This window comes from Rattus norvegicus, chromosome 1, assembly GCF_021556685.1.
Source record: "Rattus norvegicus strain SHRSP/BbbUtx chromosome 1, alternate assembly SHRSP_T2T, whole genome shotgun sequence".
NCBI lineage: Eukaryota > Metazoa > Chordata > Mammalia > Rodentia > Muridae > Rattus > Rattus norvegicus.
Window position 1 is genome coordinate 205,934,615 of NC_141534.1, and position 17,191 is coordinate 205,951,805.

A 17,191-nucleotide genomic window follows, 5' to 3' on the forward strand; every position below is an offset into this window, starting at 1 on the left:
ACCACAGGAGGCCTGCACAAAGGGGGTGATTCACAAAAATCTTGGGGAAGTTCTAGACAGTCCTTTGGAGTGGAGGCAACACCTCAAGATGATTACCTCCATCTCCTGCTGCTGCTTTGCCACAAACCTGCAGTGGGTTTATAATTTGTGTATATTACAAGTAATTTGCATAATTAAAACACTTAAAGACTTGACATCTCATGGCAATTAGAAATGCATCAAACTGGGAACAATGTACAAAAGAGGGAGCTTCAATATGAAACAGTAATTCTCTGAGAACATCCAGTGCCCCGGCCACCTGAACTGGGCAGAGCAGCCGGCCACTGCCACCTCTGTCCCCCCAAGTGCACACTCAGCTGTCCACTGTCGTATTGCATTTGCACAGACTCATCTCATCTTCCGGAGCCTTAGTCTGTTTTCCTTGTCCCGTTTCTTTAGGATAAGTATGAACTGGTTGAAAAAGTGCTCCTGATCCTTTCGCTTCTGAACAAGACGAAATCTCTGGTCCCGGCCGTGCTTCTCTGCAAACTCTTTAAATGTGGTCCTGAAAGATGAAGAAAGACATTTCTGAGACATCTTCCTGAAGAATGTGTCCTGTTTTACTTCACCATGACAAGCAAGCTCCCAGGGACAGGACCTCTATTGGCCAAGGGGCTGTGAGCTGTGAGGGGCTGGGTCCTGCAGGGCTGCGACCTGACTTCACTTACACATTACTGGCCTCTGGAGCCCTATCTCTGATGCTGCTGTAGTCATGAAAGCCTCTGCTCTTGCTGAATCCCCTCATGTTACAGGGCTCTACACATACTGGAGCTGTGCAGCGAAGACAACTTCCCCTCTGCTCTCCCCTAGTTGGTACCCACTCTTTCTTGGAAGCCCTGGTCTTCTTTGGGAAGTTAGTGCCCTCTGGAGACCCAGAGAGTGATGAGGCAATCTTTTGGGTCCCTTAACATGGAATTTAACTGGACCTCCCTGAACTGGGGCAGGGACACCACTATCAGCTTGGCTTTCTAGTCTCTGCTGATATTGAAAGTTTAACCATGGCTGGCAGATAGGGAATTCTTGGTTCTCCCTGCAGAAAACCTCCTATTGCCAAACCAGGGATCTTCTGGAGGAAACCATAGAGGCCAGCACTACCTGATAGTGAAGAAAGACCTGCCAATCATAGGAGCTTAATGGGTGATAGATAGCACCAGGACTTTGGACCAATGCCAGAACCTGGAGAGGCAGTTGTTCCAACCTGGGGCTTTTAAGAATGGTGGCTATGGAGTGGCCAAGGGCCCAGGATCTGGCATTAGCCAACCAGCCTTTCTCCCAGTCACAGCTTTGCTGTGTCTGTCACCCAGAGTTCCCATTGTGGAGGATGGTTGGCTATGAGCACTCATTGTGCATAGGAAATCACTCTTCGCTCAGGAAGCTCGTGCCGTTCTTGCTCATTATCTTTATAGAGAAGTTTACATTTCCTCCCTCCGTGCATCCAATTACTGTGTTAAATTATTGCAGCTTATAGCCTTCTATGGACAAATGACAAGCGTGTATGGATGTGGCTGTTAAAAGGGTGGCCCTAGGATTTGGTTCCTCACTGTCCCCTTTCTGTGTCCAGGTGCCAGCTTCCTGATCTGCCTGCAGGGGCATTTGCTTAATGGGGCCTCTGAAGGGAAAGCCTCTTTCTTCAGTTTCCTCCTTCTTCACTTCTGTCCTTCCTTCTCCATCTCCTCAACCCTGCTTCTTCCTCTGGTCATGCAACAGCTGCAGTTAGCATTGCACTTCTGTAAAGGCCTCTTCAAGGCTGATAGGCAATGCTGCTCCCACTCAGATTACATTAGGGGCATCTCTTCAGCGATGCATCATGGAAGAGGAGGGAGAATGATAGCCTAATGTGTCTCAGCCATGTGTGTGTTTGGGGGGTGTGTGGATCTGGCTTTCTGCTGGCTCTGGGGAGCTCAAGAAGTCATTGGAGTGACTGCCATGCACCTGTGGCTATGCCCTGATGGACAGAGATGGCACCAACATTCACTGTGCATTCCCAGGTGTTCACAACCCAAGTGGAGAGGCATGCGTGCTAGGTTGTCTAGGAGCATGAGACTGGCCCCTGGGTACTGTTCTCACATGCTCTCAGGAGGAATATGAGACAGAGCACCAGGGTCAGTGTGGACAACAGCCAAGAGTACTAGAGGCCAGAATGGCTACTGCTGAAAACACCCTGAGGAGCCTGAGCTAACTCCACCATTTTACCCCAGGCCTGAGCTGTCTACATCTTGGGAGGGCAAGGTGATAGTGAGAAAGGACAGAAGAAACATCTAAGGGCAGATCGGGCTCCTTTTAAGATTATAAACAGCTTTGTAATTATGAAAGTAACATATGCCAAGTATGTTTTCATAATGTCTTACTATGTTTTACTGCAGTAAGCATTTTACTGTCTGCGTGTTTCCTGGAAGTCACACTGTCTCCCTTAAACACACTGTAACATTTACCTACAGCATAGCAGAAGAGGAAAGTTAGTATTAAATAGGGATGTGTTTAAGCCTATTTGACTTCTCCCGCCGCACACATGTGAGTGTGTGCGTGTGTGTGTGTGTGTGTGTGTGTGTGTGTGTGTGTAGTGGGGATGTACGTGTGATGTATGTATATAATGGAGTGCATGTGTAATGAGGAGTATGTGACAGTATGTATGATGTGTTCGTTGTGGGATTTGTGAGCATGTAATGTATGTGGTAGGGTGTGTATGTGATGAATCTCTGTATGTGTGGTAGGTTGTGTGGGTATATGTAATATGGATGGAGTGCGATGTGTGTTGTGGGTTATGGTATATGTGTCTGTTTCTGTGGTGTGTGTGTGTGTGTGTGTGTGTGTGTGTGTGTGTTGGGGATATATATGTGATGTATATATAGTGGGATTTATGTGTGTGTAATGAGAAACAAGTGATGTGTGTATATATGTTGGTTGAGGGTTGTATGAGTATGTGAGGGGTGTGTGTGTGTGTGTGTGTGTGTGTGTGTGTGTGTGTGATGGTTGTATGTATATGTGGTGGGTTATGTGTAATGTGGAGGTCATATGATGAGTGTGATGTGTGTCTGTGTGTCTGTGTGTGTGTGTGTGTGTGTGTGTGTGACATGTGAGGTGTGTATAATGCATGTAATGGATGTGTATTGTGAGTTGTATGTGAGATTTTTCTTCGATTTGCTCAGTACAATCTATAACCCCTCTGTCTTCATCATAACTGTGGGACCTCAGGCTTGTCACTAACATCTCACCAACGAGCAGCAGGGGTGCCAGCTCTCACTGAGTGCCCTGTGTTGGTCAGGGAGTAAGGGCCACATGGCAGGACTTTGTGCTGTCTCTTCTGTCACTTTTTGAGGTCAGTATGATTACTTTGATCATAAAAACACATGGATATCCAGCACCTTATCCCTGGGTCAGGCCAGGCCAGAACTTAAACACGTTTCCAGAACCAGCTTTGACCTCCTTGCTTCATCACTGCCTCCCTCTCGTGACCACTCCTGGGTCAGATCTGGGCCCAATACTCAAGACTCTTTGACTGGAAGCCACTTTTTCAGATGACCAGACACACATTTGGTTTTTCCTTAGCACTTCCTGAGGTCCAAACTGCATGCACTTTTTATATTCGGAAAGCCCTCCAGACAGGAAGAGTGATTTGTAGAGCACCATGCAGCCAGTATTAGCTGTGGGTGTCAATTATGAATCAAACACATTGGAGACCATGCTATGGAAATCCAAGTCTTCACAGAAAGGAACGACTAATATACACTCCAAATATAATATTGCTAGTTGCAATTTAAAGTAAAAATATGCAGGCTGGAGGGCTGCCTCCATAACCAAGCATAAGGACTTGCCTTTGGGTCCTATGTAGTAAACCAGATGTGACCCTGTTCACATCTATAACTCTGCCCCTGAGAAGACAGAGACAGGAGGATCATCAGATTGCAGAGCCAGGGTTTGCTGACCTTTTGAACTGTGTAGCAGAAATGCAATCACTGTGGGGGATTTATATAGTATATCACACTGTCCTCCAGGCCGAGAAGCGCCAGGTTCCCAACAGGTTTCTGTTGCTAACAGGTCTTTCTAGTAAATACGTCAATGTCTTTGAAATGTTGTTAGATACAATGGAGTAAAGATTCTATAATAACAACACTTCTCCTGACCCAGAAAATACCTGGTGTGTGTCTCCCTCCTTACCTGGGTGACACTTTCGATTCTTCTAGGAGTTTCTTGAATTCTTCTTTGGCTAAGAGCAATTTACTTTTCCTTTCCTTGTATTCTTCTTTCATTCTCGTCTTGACAAACTGCTCGAATATCTTAAAACAAATGCATGGAAGAACGTCATCATGAAATTGAATATTAGAAATTAAACCGTGTATGCCAAAGCCAGCACAGAAGCCCAGCATCTGAGGAAACTGGTTCTTTGTCATGGCTACAGGATCTGTAAGCAAAGCCCCCATTGTGATACTTTCCAAAACTGAGACCTCCAAGTAACACAGCCCCAGTTCCTACAAGGCCCAGTGTGCACCCTCCACACAGGTGGCACTTCTGAGCCAATCCTCAATCAGCCCAGCTCAGGGACTTGGAGTGGATTTGAAAAGCTCTGTTGGGCTCCGGAAGCTAGAACCCCCTCCGTCTGCACCGCCCCTCTGCAGTTTGAACTCTGAATGAGGTTCACAGGACACATAACCTACCAGCACTCAAATCCCTGTCAAAGCATTCACAAGATGCTTAATCTACTATACGCACTTCTATGGTTCTGTAAATGACCTCTAAATCTCTAAAAATGGCAAGAACCTGTAAACATAAACAACTCTGGCATCTCCCACACTCTAGTTTCCAGGAAACCTCACTTCTACATGTGGGACCCTGAAGGTTTGGGGTGCATGAGGGGCCTCTCTCAAGGATGTCAAGCAGTATCTAGATTGTACCAACCATCAGTGTAGAAATTACAAAGGAGGAAACCTGACCCAAAGTGTATTCTGAATAACCAAACAGCCAACCTTGTTCCCCGTCTAGGGCATGAATATACTGTCTGGCATGTAAAAAAGTATTCAACACTCCAGAGCAGGCTGTTTTCTCTTGGAAACCAGGTACCACACAGAACTACGGACCTTCTCTTCACTACTTTCCCTAGAATGTTCTCTCATTGCTATTGCTTGTTTGTTTCCCTTATTTGAGACAGGGAGTCATGTATTCTAGGCTGGCTTTGAACTTGCCATGAGCTTCTGATCATCCTGTCTCCACCTCTGAGTGTGAGGATTTCAGGTGTCTGTCACTGTGTCTGGTTTATGCAGCACAGGGGATATCATCTAGGACTTCATGCATTCTGGGCAAGCATTCTGTCAACTGAATTACACGCACAGCCTCAATGCTCTCCTTTTGTCAGAGGGAGGCTGCTCATTGCTCTAACATTAGAAAACTTGTCACTCGCAGACCATAAAGTCAAGGAAGAAGGACGAAGCTGTTCTAATCATGCTACCCAAGCATCCAGAACACTAAAGAATAATCAGAAGATCATTTAAATATTTATGTGAACAAAACCATCAGCCACCAATTAAAAACCTGCATGCTATTTTACTGGTACAGTCCATAACAGCTCTGTATCAATCCATGTAGATCTGAGAGCTATTGACTGGTCCCCAGCAGCCCTGTCAGGGGATGGTGAGGGAAGGGGAAGTGATAGCCCACTTAAAACCACCATTGTCTCTATCTGATGCTGTCTTATTGTTTCATATCTTTCCGTTTTGGTTCTGATATTTTAAGAAGGGGAAGCAGTATCTTAATATGTTGCCCTTGGTGGCCTGGAACTCTTGATCTCCGTGCTTCAGCTTCCTGATACCAATACCATGCCCTTGCCTCCGATCTATTCTTTAACAGTGAACCTCTTACAGATTGCTATGCACGAAATGGTACTCGCCTCCAGAGGCCTCAGCAGGGCTAAAGTGAAATATTCACGAGTACAACTTAAATTTTGACCATGTGCACACACATTTAAGTAAGAATATGATTGGGTTATTTTACCTTCGAGGCAAATAGTGAAGTGTGCTCTCCAGCAGCACTCTAATTTAAACAGAGAGAAGAAGCAAATGCAGGACTGTTAGCCAAATAAAAGCGAGTGGCTCCATCATCAGCTAAGTTTTGCTCCATTAATTTTAAATGTGGGCAGAAAGGCTGGCCGGCTTTGGGGTCAGAACATATGAGAAATGCCCATCTCCCTCCCTGCCTAGAACCGTTTATCCACCTAATCAAATCATTCCCCTTTCTCTCTCCTTTTCCTGCACTGCTTTACGCACACGGCCATAAGTCAACGTAGCAGGTATATTTTCCCTCTAACAAATTACACCAGTTTTACCCAAATTGGAGCACGACTTTTTAAAAGAGAGCACTGGCCGTTATCTCGTTTTCTGTGGGTTCTGGTGTAATAAAATGAAACACTTCTCGTTACCATAGAAACTGGACTGATTAGCGCTCCCCAGGCCTGGCTCTCTGTTTAGGTTCACACCATCTCCTTTGCAGCCTGGATAACTTCACACCATGAGCCTTAGCTCTCCCCTGTGAAAACACTGCCATGGGAGGGCTCTGCAGATCCTATCTGATGCTCACTCTCCAATCCATTTGTAATCTGGCTTCCCGAGAGAGGCCCCAGGCATTCCTCCTTCTCTCATGCCGTTGCTGTGGCACCGGCCATACAACTGCAGCAGGGACAGGCATTGGACCAGGATGTTCATGAGGACCACAAGGCTGGCTCCCTTCCCATGGCAGCACATTAAGATAGTACCGACATCTCTCATGGTGATTTCACAGGGACATCTGAATTTTTTTTTTTGACTGAACAGTGGACTCTTGATGTAAGACGATTCTGAATGCAGAAGAATGTACGTAGGCAAAGGTTGACTATTCAACCAAGGTCAGTGACAACAGCCCTCTCAGGCTGGCATCTGCCCCCTCTAACCTGGGTCTCTGGAAACCCAGTTTCTCCTGCTTCCTGGGCTGATCTGATACAGTAGGTTCTGCCCCTAGACATCAGGAAGTGGCTGATGGTTAGTAATGTCCAGGCTGTGAACTGGCTCCTTTCCACCTGGGCCCTTGCTCTCCTAGACCTGTCAAGAGATGTAACTTAAGCATCAGACTGAAGTTTTTGGAAGACCTCATACTAAACAGGGCTTCTCTTTTACCATCTTCTAAAATGATAATAGTCTCTAAAATATACCACTGGCATGCAGAGAACAACTGGCCACATACCTAAGAGAAAGCAAAAAATGACTATTTGCAAAAGCACAGCCTATTTATTTATAGGATGGCTTAACACACTAACTGTTTCTAATCACCCCTCACACACAAGGCAAGGCTGACTTAGGAGCTCACAGCATCTCATGGTGTAGATGAGCTTTCTTCCCTACAAAGAACAATTGAACTTTTGCTTTTTAATAATGCAACAAAACGGTGAAATAGTATCAATTATTAAACCGAACAGTTCTCTTTAGGTATAGAAGAACACACGTGTAGACCAAACTCAGCTCACTGGATTGTGGGTTTAGTGTTTTCACATAAACGCCACGAAAAGAATCCACTCCAAGTTTATGAAAGGCAAAGCTGCAGATTCTAGGTGGCTAGTTCAAGATACTCCTCCTGTTCTTCCCAGCCTGGTACCCAGCCTGAGAGAGGAAGAGTTTTTAGTTAAGGAGTAGGAGAGACAAAGGGTCCCAGCTGGCTGAGACCATAGGGGCTGCATTTGTGCCATCTCAGTGGCTGCTTATAGCCAGTGGCAGACTCAATATAAACTACACTCTATGACTTATCCAGATCTTGATAAGAATCTGCCAGCTCACACTTCAGCAGGTTTCTGGAGATCCTTGAGAACAACCTCTCCTCTCTGCTAACTCTGAAGTTCCTCCCTCTTTTGCAGTTGCGTCGTGTCTGAACATACATGTGGTGGGAGCAGGGAAATGGCAGGAGCTCAAGAGGAATCTTGCCAGCTTAGTGACTCTAGGTATAATACTCTGTCCTTAAAGGTCTTACCTGCATGCTGCACCACAGCCCCAACTGAAGGGTGGTGTTCTCAGCCTCTCCCAGGCTACCTACAGCAAACCCTCCTGCCTCCCAGTCATCCTTCTGTCTACATAACCTGGAAAGGCAGAGCTGACTCTGTGAACTTCTTCACAAGTAAGCCTGAGCAAACCATTCTTCTGAAGAGCCTGGTAGCACTCACTCCAGCCCAGCCCTGACCTTTTCTGGCGTCTGTTTTCCAGACCATATCATTTACTTTCTTTGTCTCTGGTCTCTGGCCACTCCTGGTCTTCCTATGACAGCATGTCCCTTTAGGTAGAGTGGTGTTATCAACACATTGAGTGCAGCATTTGGAATGTGGTTGATGCTCCAAGCTTTTCAATTTGATCTTAGAGTCATTCCCTTCAGGGGTCACAACCAGACAGCAGAACAGAACAGTTCCAGGCACGAGACTCCCCTGTACCTCCAATGTCACCCCCAAGCCCTCAGACTGGCAGCAGACTTAGCTAGGAGCCTTTCAGCTCTGTCTCTAAGTTGCCAACTCGCCTGGCCCCAGCATTACCTGTTTTCGTTCCTCAGAGTTTAGCAGGAGATACCGTGGATCAAACACAATTTTATGCAATTCTTTCTCCCAAGTAGAAAACGCTGACACCTGGAGAAAGATATTCAATAGAGCTGCTGTTAGCATTTGATTCTGAGCCTGGAGTGTGCTGAAATGATCAACAGGTTGTTTTTGTTTATTTGTTTGTTTGTTTTCTTTCCTTTCTTTTTGTTGTTGTTAAAGGCAGCATTAAGGGTACAGTGAGTTCAGGAATGTGTCCTGTATAGGAATGTGGGATACATCAGACACACCATGAAAATTAATATGGAAAATATGAGGTAGTTTAATTTCCAGATGTACGACATTACTACTTCTTCTGGCATCTTCCAGGACCCTCCCCCGACCCATGCTGCCTGCAGGAATGGGAGAAGGCATTTCAACCTTACATCTTGAATGCTAAGAGGATTCTTCTAGATGTCCTCAGAGCCCTGCAGGCCAGGTCACAGCGGTGTAGGAAGCCGGGCAATAGTCTGGTCTTAGCAGACTTCCAACTGATATTTTAAAATTAATAGCAAACAGTCCTCTTTCTATTCTATTTAGGTAGGTTACATTTCATAGTACTGTACAGACCTATAGAAAATGTCGAAGAATACTCAAGAAAGGTCTCATAGCCACTTCCATGTGTCATTTTTAAATTAATTATTTTATTTATTTACATTCCAAATGTTACCTCCCTCCTGGCCCCCACTCCCAGAGTTCTTCATCCCATCTCCCATCCACTTTGCCTCTGAAAGTGCTCCCCCCATATTGAAATCTAATATCAGTGAGCTTGGTGTGGTACATACAAAAATTAGCCCACCATTTTGAACAAAAGCCCCCAGATCATTTGGATTTTGTTTTTTTTTTTTAGCTAATTATTTTATTTATTTGCATCCCAAATGTTGCCCCCTGCCAGTACCCCCTCAAAGAATTCTTCCCTCACCTTCCCTACCCTTCACCTCTGAGAGGGGGGCCACCCATATATACCCCACCCTGGGGTCATTAAGTCTTTACGGGATTAGGCACACCCTGTCCTAGAATTTTATGGTTCACAGAGTCTCATGTCTGCTAAGGTCCCTCTACACTGGGTCATTTTCCCAGGTTCTCCTTGTTTCTGATTACCCGGGTCCTTGGCAGATGTGTTGCTCTGGCTTTTTATAGAACTCCTTCAGCCACAGAGCCAGCATGCTGCTTCGGCACATCGTATCTTGAGTTTACACCATGCTTGTGATCCATTAATGATGGGAACCCAGGACCCAGGCTGAGCAGCAAGTAGGTCACTTCTCCATACTTTGCATACTGCATTTTTTGCAGGAGCCATGTGCACCTCCCATACAGGAGGTCCTATTCTGCCTCTATGGGTGACTTGGAATCCTTCTGGGGGGATATCCTTCCATCTCCCACAGTGACTTCTTTATTCTTCCCTTTTTTGATAGCTGTGAGGACAAACTGATGCATGCTCATCTCCTCAATGACTAGCCTGTGTCACCTCATTTTCGAGGCTGCCCAGCTACCTCCAATCCAGCTCTCTAGAGGTCTGTGGTTAGGCCCCAGTCTCTAAGACTCTGCTGTGTTCATATCCTGCCTCGAGGGCACTACTTCATTTGCTGGTGTTTCCGGGGCTCCAAGTTCCTCTGTACACTGTGGGCCTTAGCCCTGCAATCAGCTGACTTCTCCAAAGCCCTAGTTTGCTTAATGAGAGGACAAAAATAGAAGCTGACAGCTAGGCATCGGTACATCGCCACTGAGAAGCTCTTACCTCCAGATTCTCAGCTGATAAACAAGGGAACATTTAAGTCATTTAAAAATAATTTGTTCATTTAAAAACATTGACTTAATATTGACTCTGCCTTGGCCCCATGCTGTATACCAAGGATGGAGAGAAAATAAATCAAGACCCTGGTATGAGACAGTCCCTTGTCTTGGGTAACACAGGTGATGGAACTAAGAGGTTCTCAGGACCATTCGGAAATAAGGATACTCATCCAGGCTTAGGGAGGGACCTTGGAGGATGCTCTAAGATGTGCTGTGCATGGTTGTAAGGGGTAGCATTCATGAGCTATAGAGAAGGTGGAAATTAAATGAACTGAACAGGCCTGGAGTGAAAGAGCTCACAGGAAGCTGGGGACAAGTAGACATGCAGAGGTTCACGCAGGGGACTCTGAGGTGGTTAGAGCCTGGATGTTATCCTAAGGGCAAAGATCAGATCTGATACATGTTTGGAAAAATCATAGGGAACTAAATGGGAGGTGGGACCTTGGGCAGGAAGAGAGAGAAACTAACCAAGTTAACAAAACAGAATTCACTCATGTTCCTGTTCGTGTCTCCTGTTTGGGGCACGTGTTATGCAGTTCAGGGAGCCTATTTGGGATGCTGTGGAGGCTTCCAGAGATACTGCCTAGTTGGAGAAAGTAGGTCACCAGGGGAATCCTTTAAATGGCTTATATAACCCACTTCCTGCTTTGTTTGCAGCTCCATAGTAATAGGAATAGCTACAGAATCCCATCACTGTGGACTGAGCATTCTACTATAGGCTCCCCACCAGAATGGACTGAAGGCCTCTGAAGATACAAGTCAAGATAAACTGTTCTCCTGTCACAGTGACACAAAGGTTACTAATCCAAACCCTTCAGGTATTCCTGGCTGAGGACCTACTTCAACCAACACAAGTGTGCACGTACATTGTTCCAGACAGGTTTTCCTAATAAACAATTCTATCTTTAATAGTCAAAATTCTCATTGTATATCCCACAAGCTCTTTCACTGGTGAGGTGATCCATGTGCACATAGGAATATGTTTTATGACTGAGCACTTGGCACATTGTTGATGTCATATGGTGCAGGGGCTTTCTGGGAGAGTGACTCCCATGGGTGTATCTGGAGCAGTGATAGACAGCTGTGGCCAGACTCACCCAGTTCAGCCAGATCTGCACATTCTACTGTGGTGACCACCTGTGAAGGGTCCCTCAGAGAGGTCTGAGGATGACTATCAAGTATGTCACACACCCAAGTGTGACAGACTGTGTAGATTTGGGGAGTTCTAGAGGTATAATAAGGCAGTGTAAAAACACATCCATAAAGCTTCTCTGAGGAGCTTGTCATCCATTAAGGAGGAAAAAAAAAGACACTCTCATCCTGGCTACAATCTACAGTGATAAACCAACCCCATCATCTCACTCATAGTCATGACAGGTCTCATGTGTAGGGCCATTGTGGGTCCAGAGACCCTTGCCACTCACTGCTGCTTTCCTGACGGTATTAGCACCCTGTGTCACCCGATGCTTCTTTAATTATCTAGCATTTTACTTGATTTGGTCTCAAATGGTTGAATTCTTCAGTAACGTTCAGGCCACCTCTTGCAGTGTTTTCTCTGCATCTCACTGTAACATGTGATGTCAGTCTTCTCTGTTGCAACACTCTGTGATTACTGTCACATATCCTAATAACCATAGAACAAGAACATGTCTATCTGCTATATAGGTAACCAGAGATGGCAGTTGGATTTCCCGCACTTTATGTCTACCAACTGAGTTCCAAGCTATCTCATCACTTCCATACTGAGGAAACCAGGTTGTTTGTCCTGAACCCAGGCCCTGAGAGGAAGCCACAAGTCTAGAGGTGACTGGAGAGGGAGTGTGCTATCCTGACAAATGCAGGTTGAAGCCTGTGTTGAAGAGTAATCTCCCAGGCTATGGCTGGCTAGTATGAAACCCCGAGGCTGTGTAGTACTGTGTCTTGAGAAGCCAGTGTTGAATAGGATGTGGGTAAAGGGGTATCCCCTATGCAGGAGGAACAGCTGACCTGTTTGGAGCTCCAGGAACTTGGATTTTGAGATCTCCATTCGTCAACATGTGAAAACAACCGTGTAGACAAATCCAGAAATACTTCCCAGATGGAGTGGCCAGACAATGACCTTGGGTTGCAGCATCTGGTGATGGTCACCTGTTGTGTCTGGGTGAAGAATGTCATCTCCAAGTAGTTTCCCATCCCCAGCATCATTTGCTCCACCCACACCCTCAGCTTTCATCAGTAATTCTCCATTGAAAGGCAGAGTCCATCTCCTCTTTGGCTGGATATCCAGAAACCGCCTGTCCTAATCCTACATTCCTTCTCAGTTCTAATGTGGCCACCTCCTAGACAACCTGGCTGTGACCTGCTTTTTTGTGAGACCCATGGACCCCTGAGCATCTACTTTAGTCAAATAAAGTCTGTTGAGGAAAACATTCCTTCAAAGTATGCCAAACCCTGGTGGCTGCCTAGTTCCCCACACTGTAGATGAGTAGGGGAGGCCCCATCAGACTTTGAGGGCAGTGCTGGAGGAGTTGAGGCATTTGGGAGGGGTCATTTACAAAACACAGCCAGAGGAAACCATTCCACCTCAGTCCCAGCACTGACCAAGCCTCTCCAGAAACTGAGGAAATCAGATTTTGTGCTTCTCCTGAGGATGATTCAGCTCTGAGACAAATGGATTTCATTTAAACAAAATGATCAGGCATGTTCAAAGCCGGCCAAAAGTGCAAGGATGCAGGTCCTGTCAGGCACTGACAGGCCCTGGCCATCTGGGGTTATTATTGTGGGTCAGACCTGAGCAGGCGTGTGGGAGTGACCAGAGCTGTCATTAACCACCCTGTCATAGCAAGCAGAACATTCCCTTCATCCTCCCAGCTAAAAGGCCCTGTAGTTTCTGATCCTTGAATCACATTGAATCTGGGAATCCCAGATGCTCTGGAGGGGAAATGTGCTGGCACTCAGGTGGTGGCTGTATGATAAATCCCAGCTCCAAAGAGGGTGTTGGCAGGGTAGATAATCCAGGCACTAATAGTCACATTGGGTCCCACCGGATGCCTTCACTGGGGTGCTGCCATTCACTCCTGCAGTGTATGATCTACAGTGTCTAACCACGTATTCACACTGCCTCTCTGGCATAGTCAGGCTTCAAGCCTGTTATCCTTGATATCACTGACAGCAACTGACAGCTGGCCTGGCAGTCAGGAGCTGGGGTCCCCTCACAGAGTTGATTGTCATCCCTGACACAAACCCAGTTACTTCTGACACTAATGTTCTTCACTAAATTTGATTACAAAGCACTATATTGTCTCTCTTGATTCCCTGTTATATTGCGATGACTGCCTTCAACCTGGACTTCGACTACTTAGCCAATTAGAAATGACTTCTTCTTCGTTAGCTATGAAGTACCCTCAGAGGAAGTGATCTAACTCTAGGACACTCAACTCCTGACAGCACTATGGACCTCCAAAGCAAGGCCTGCCTTGGTCACAGTCTCCCCCAAAAGTCCATTCCTCCCTTCAGCCCGAGGCCCACAAGCAGAGGTAAAGATAAGTATTCTACTCCCCTTCCTATACTCTAATACAATGAATAAAGTGTGTATTCAATCTAATGATATAACCAAAATTATTTTAAGTAAGTTAAAACACACAGGAAAAACAGACAGGTAGGTGGAATGGCCTGTTGCCATAGCTGCTGAGAGACCCTTGGGTCTCTTGGTTATGACGTGTCCCCCAACCCTCCAAGTCTCTTTTCAGTTCATGTGAGCACACCACCCTTCCCAACCTCTCCCTTCCTTCCAGTCTTGGCTCTCATGCAAGGATACAGAGTCCTTCCTCCCTGAGTACAGAGGCCAGAAGGGCTCTGAGGTAGGCCAGAAGGGCTCTGAGGTAAGACAGACTGCTGGCCATGCTCAAAAAGGCCCCACAGACATCTCTCTCATTAGCTCTGTTGGAAATTGAATGTGAAATGCTCCCCATGCTCATGGGTTTGTGGCCCCAGCTGGTGGTGCTGTTTTGGAACATTGTGGAACCTTTAGGAGGTAGAGCCTTGCTGGAGGAAGTACGTCACAGGAAATGGGCTGTGATATTTTATAGCCCAGCCCCTACTCCCTATCTACTCTTTGCTTCCTGATTGAGAAGGCAGTACAACCAGGGGCTTCAAGCTTCTCCTACCTCTGCACTTCCCCATTGTGACAGACTTTATCCTCAAACCCTTTGGCCAAATAGCCTTTTTCTTTCTTAAGTTACCTTATTCAGGTATTTTGTTACAGCAATGAGGAAAATAGTGAATGTAAGTCCTAAAGGTTCAAATTCCACATGGAAGGGCTATGTTGATATGTCGAAGTCCAATGTCCCTTTCCTGTGGCCTGTCATCTTAATTTCTGCATGCTCAGTAGGGACAGAATCTTGCTTCTTTTGAATGCTGCTTTCTTTATTGGACTCCCTGAGCATGTTTCAAGAACTCTATTTATGGTTCTGATGTCCCTGCTAAGTATAGATGGTTGTAGATGGGACAAAAGTATCCAGCCTGGTAAGGGAGGTTGCCTTCTCCATTGCTGAATGTGAAGTTGTAGTCGATGTTTGAGGTCTCCTAAGCACAGCTCTAGACAAGGGCTTGGCACAGTCCGCATATCTAAGAAGTGAGTGCAGAATGCACAACTGAGTTGGGAACCACTGGGGTCCTCAGAACATAGGAGACTCCCAGATTTTTCACAAGACTCCTCTCTGGAGTTCAGGGAAGTGTGTGTTTTTTCTTGGGTGGGAGTGGGCCTCAGGGAGTAGAAATTGGTTGGTCCCTGAGGCCAGATAAATGAGGTGAACTGTAGGTAAATGTGGAAGTAAAGCCTTGGCACAAGACAGGGCTGCCACCAGTAACGATGCACTGTCCTCACACTGGAATGTATCACTCTGAGCCCCACCTCTGGGGCTTGCAGTCTTGCCAAATAATAGCTTTGGCAATTATTTATAGTTTTATTAATAAAATTGTAACTGGTCATTCCACACCCAACTGACTTCATTCGATCTAAGGATTATTTTCACATTAGGGACTGTTATCCTATCTGGAAATCCGAACAGGTGACCATGGTTCCCCACAGGTTGGAGCTTTATCCAACTGCTTCTAGAGAGAAGGCTCGGGTCACACCTGAGTCTCTATGTGGTCAAATCCCAGAGCAGCCCATCCAGAGAGAGGAATGAAAGCATAGAGGCCAAGAGAAACAAATGGACCAAAAAATTTAAAACCAAAGAAAGAAACAGTAAGTGGCAAATATTTAACCTTCTTGCTATTCAGTGCTGGTCGAGTGTGCTGGCAAAACGAACTCTTGGGAGTCCTCAGACATCGATGGTGGGAGACTATGCTGAATTAAATCAGCCTCTTCAAAAACAATGTTGTAACAGAAGTCAAATGTTTATATTCAGAAGGAAATAAATCACGGACACATGCAGAAGCATACGTTCACACACAAACACACACACACACAAATACACACATTTATATGTGTGTAGATAAATGTATATTATTTAAAGATCAAAGTTGGAAAATGTATATTATTTAAAGAGCAAAGTTGGAAAATACAGCACATGAATTAAGATGCAGGCTTTCCAAATTGACAATAAATAGTATTCTATCAAATAGTCCATGATTTATCAAGAGTATTTTCCAGGGGCTTCGTTCTATGAAGTTCTCCAATATCAAACACACACACACACACACACACACACACACACACACACACACACACACACCACTCAGAGATGGAGAGATATAGAGAGAGGTTTTATAAGAGTTCATACTAATTCAATTATGAGCTACTTACAAGAACAGATAGTATGCACACACATTTGTAAAGGTTGAATCTAATGGGATTGACTGAGAAGAAGAAATTGGTTCAGGTGTGTCCAATGCAACTCACTCTCAGATGTACTATAAAAGTCTTCAGTCTTGACTCTTTAAAAGTCTCTTTAAATTTTATTTTATATTTTTGAGGTCCTGGGCATAGAACCCAGGGCCATGGAATACTACATATGTACCCCATCACATAAAAACCATTCTAAGGAAAAAAGTCTGAAATTAAGTATATTCCACTGGTGAATAGTCCCCATTTAGGGTAAGATTTGTGTTGCTTTCTGATCTTATTACAGTTTTCCCAAATTGATTAATTTACTAACAAGCAGTTTGGTATGTTCATCTCTTATTTTACATGGTAAGCATAGGTTATACCATTTTATTTTATTAGTGAAAGGTTATATCCCCATGATACTTAAGACTTGCCCCAAGAACATGGAACAGATAAGCTTCCTCCTAAACTTCAAGGGCCATCGGATAGCACACACACCTGTCCTCAGAACCACACACATGTTGTCTTCTCCTGTGACCATGACAATAAGCCCCTCTTTCCAGCACCATCCTGGCCCAGTGCCTGCCAAATCTCTACAGAGATGATAGCCATTTGCTGTGTGTCTTAGGGAGGAAGGGGAACCAGACACACAACTGCCTGAGGACTGATGCCAATGTGCAGACACTTGGGATGGGTACCATGTGCCTTCGGCCTTTAAGCTGAAGGGCTCACTATGGAGCCTCTGTCTGTTCCACACTGTCCACACTGGCTTCAGAAGGACTCCATAGTGATCCAGGCTGTTCAATGTGATCAAGAGCCACTATGTGATGAGTGCACCTATTAATCAATCTTTTCTGTATTTTGACATAATTGTAAACTCAAATTCCAGGACCTCTCCTGGAGTCGGCCATGGTGTTGGTCAATGTCTATGAAGTTCACTTCTTCAGACAGACTGATTCTGGGAGCACCCAGAGGCGCTC

The 17,191-nt window shown here is 45.4% G+C and overlaps 1 protein-coding gene across 1 annotated transcript in view; it reads right to left on the reverse strand.

Moving 5' to 3' along the window:
- Positions 1-229: 229 nt before the first annotated feature.
- Tcerg1l (transcription elongation regulator 1-like) overlaps positions 230-17,191 on the reverse strand; it is a 188,044-nt gene continuing 171,082 nt past the window's right edge. Inside the window, exons 10-12 of the mRNA NM_001130077.1 lie at positions 8,570-8,659; positions 4,195-4,313; positions 230-544 (exon numbers count right to left, since the gene is read on the reverse strand). Coding sequence (NP_001123549.1) covers positions 388-544; positions 4,195-4,313; positions 8,570-8,659 — 366 coding nt within the window. The 3' untranslated portion in view covers positions 230-387. The remainder of the gene's footprint in view (positions 545-4,194; positions 4,314-8,569; positions 8,660-17,191) is intronic.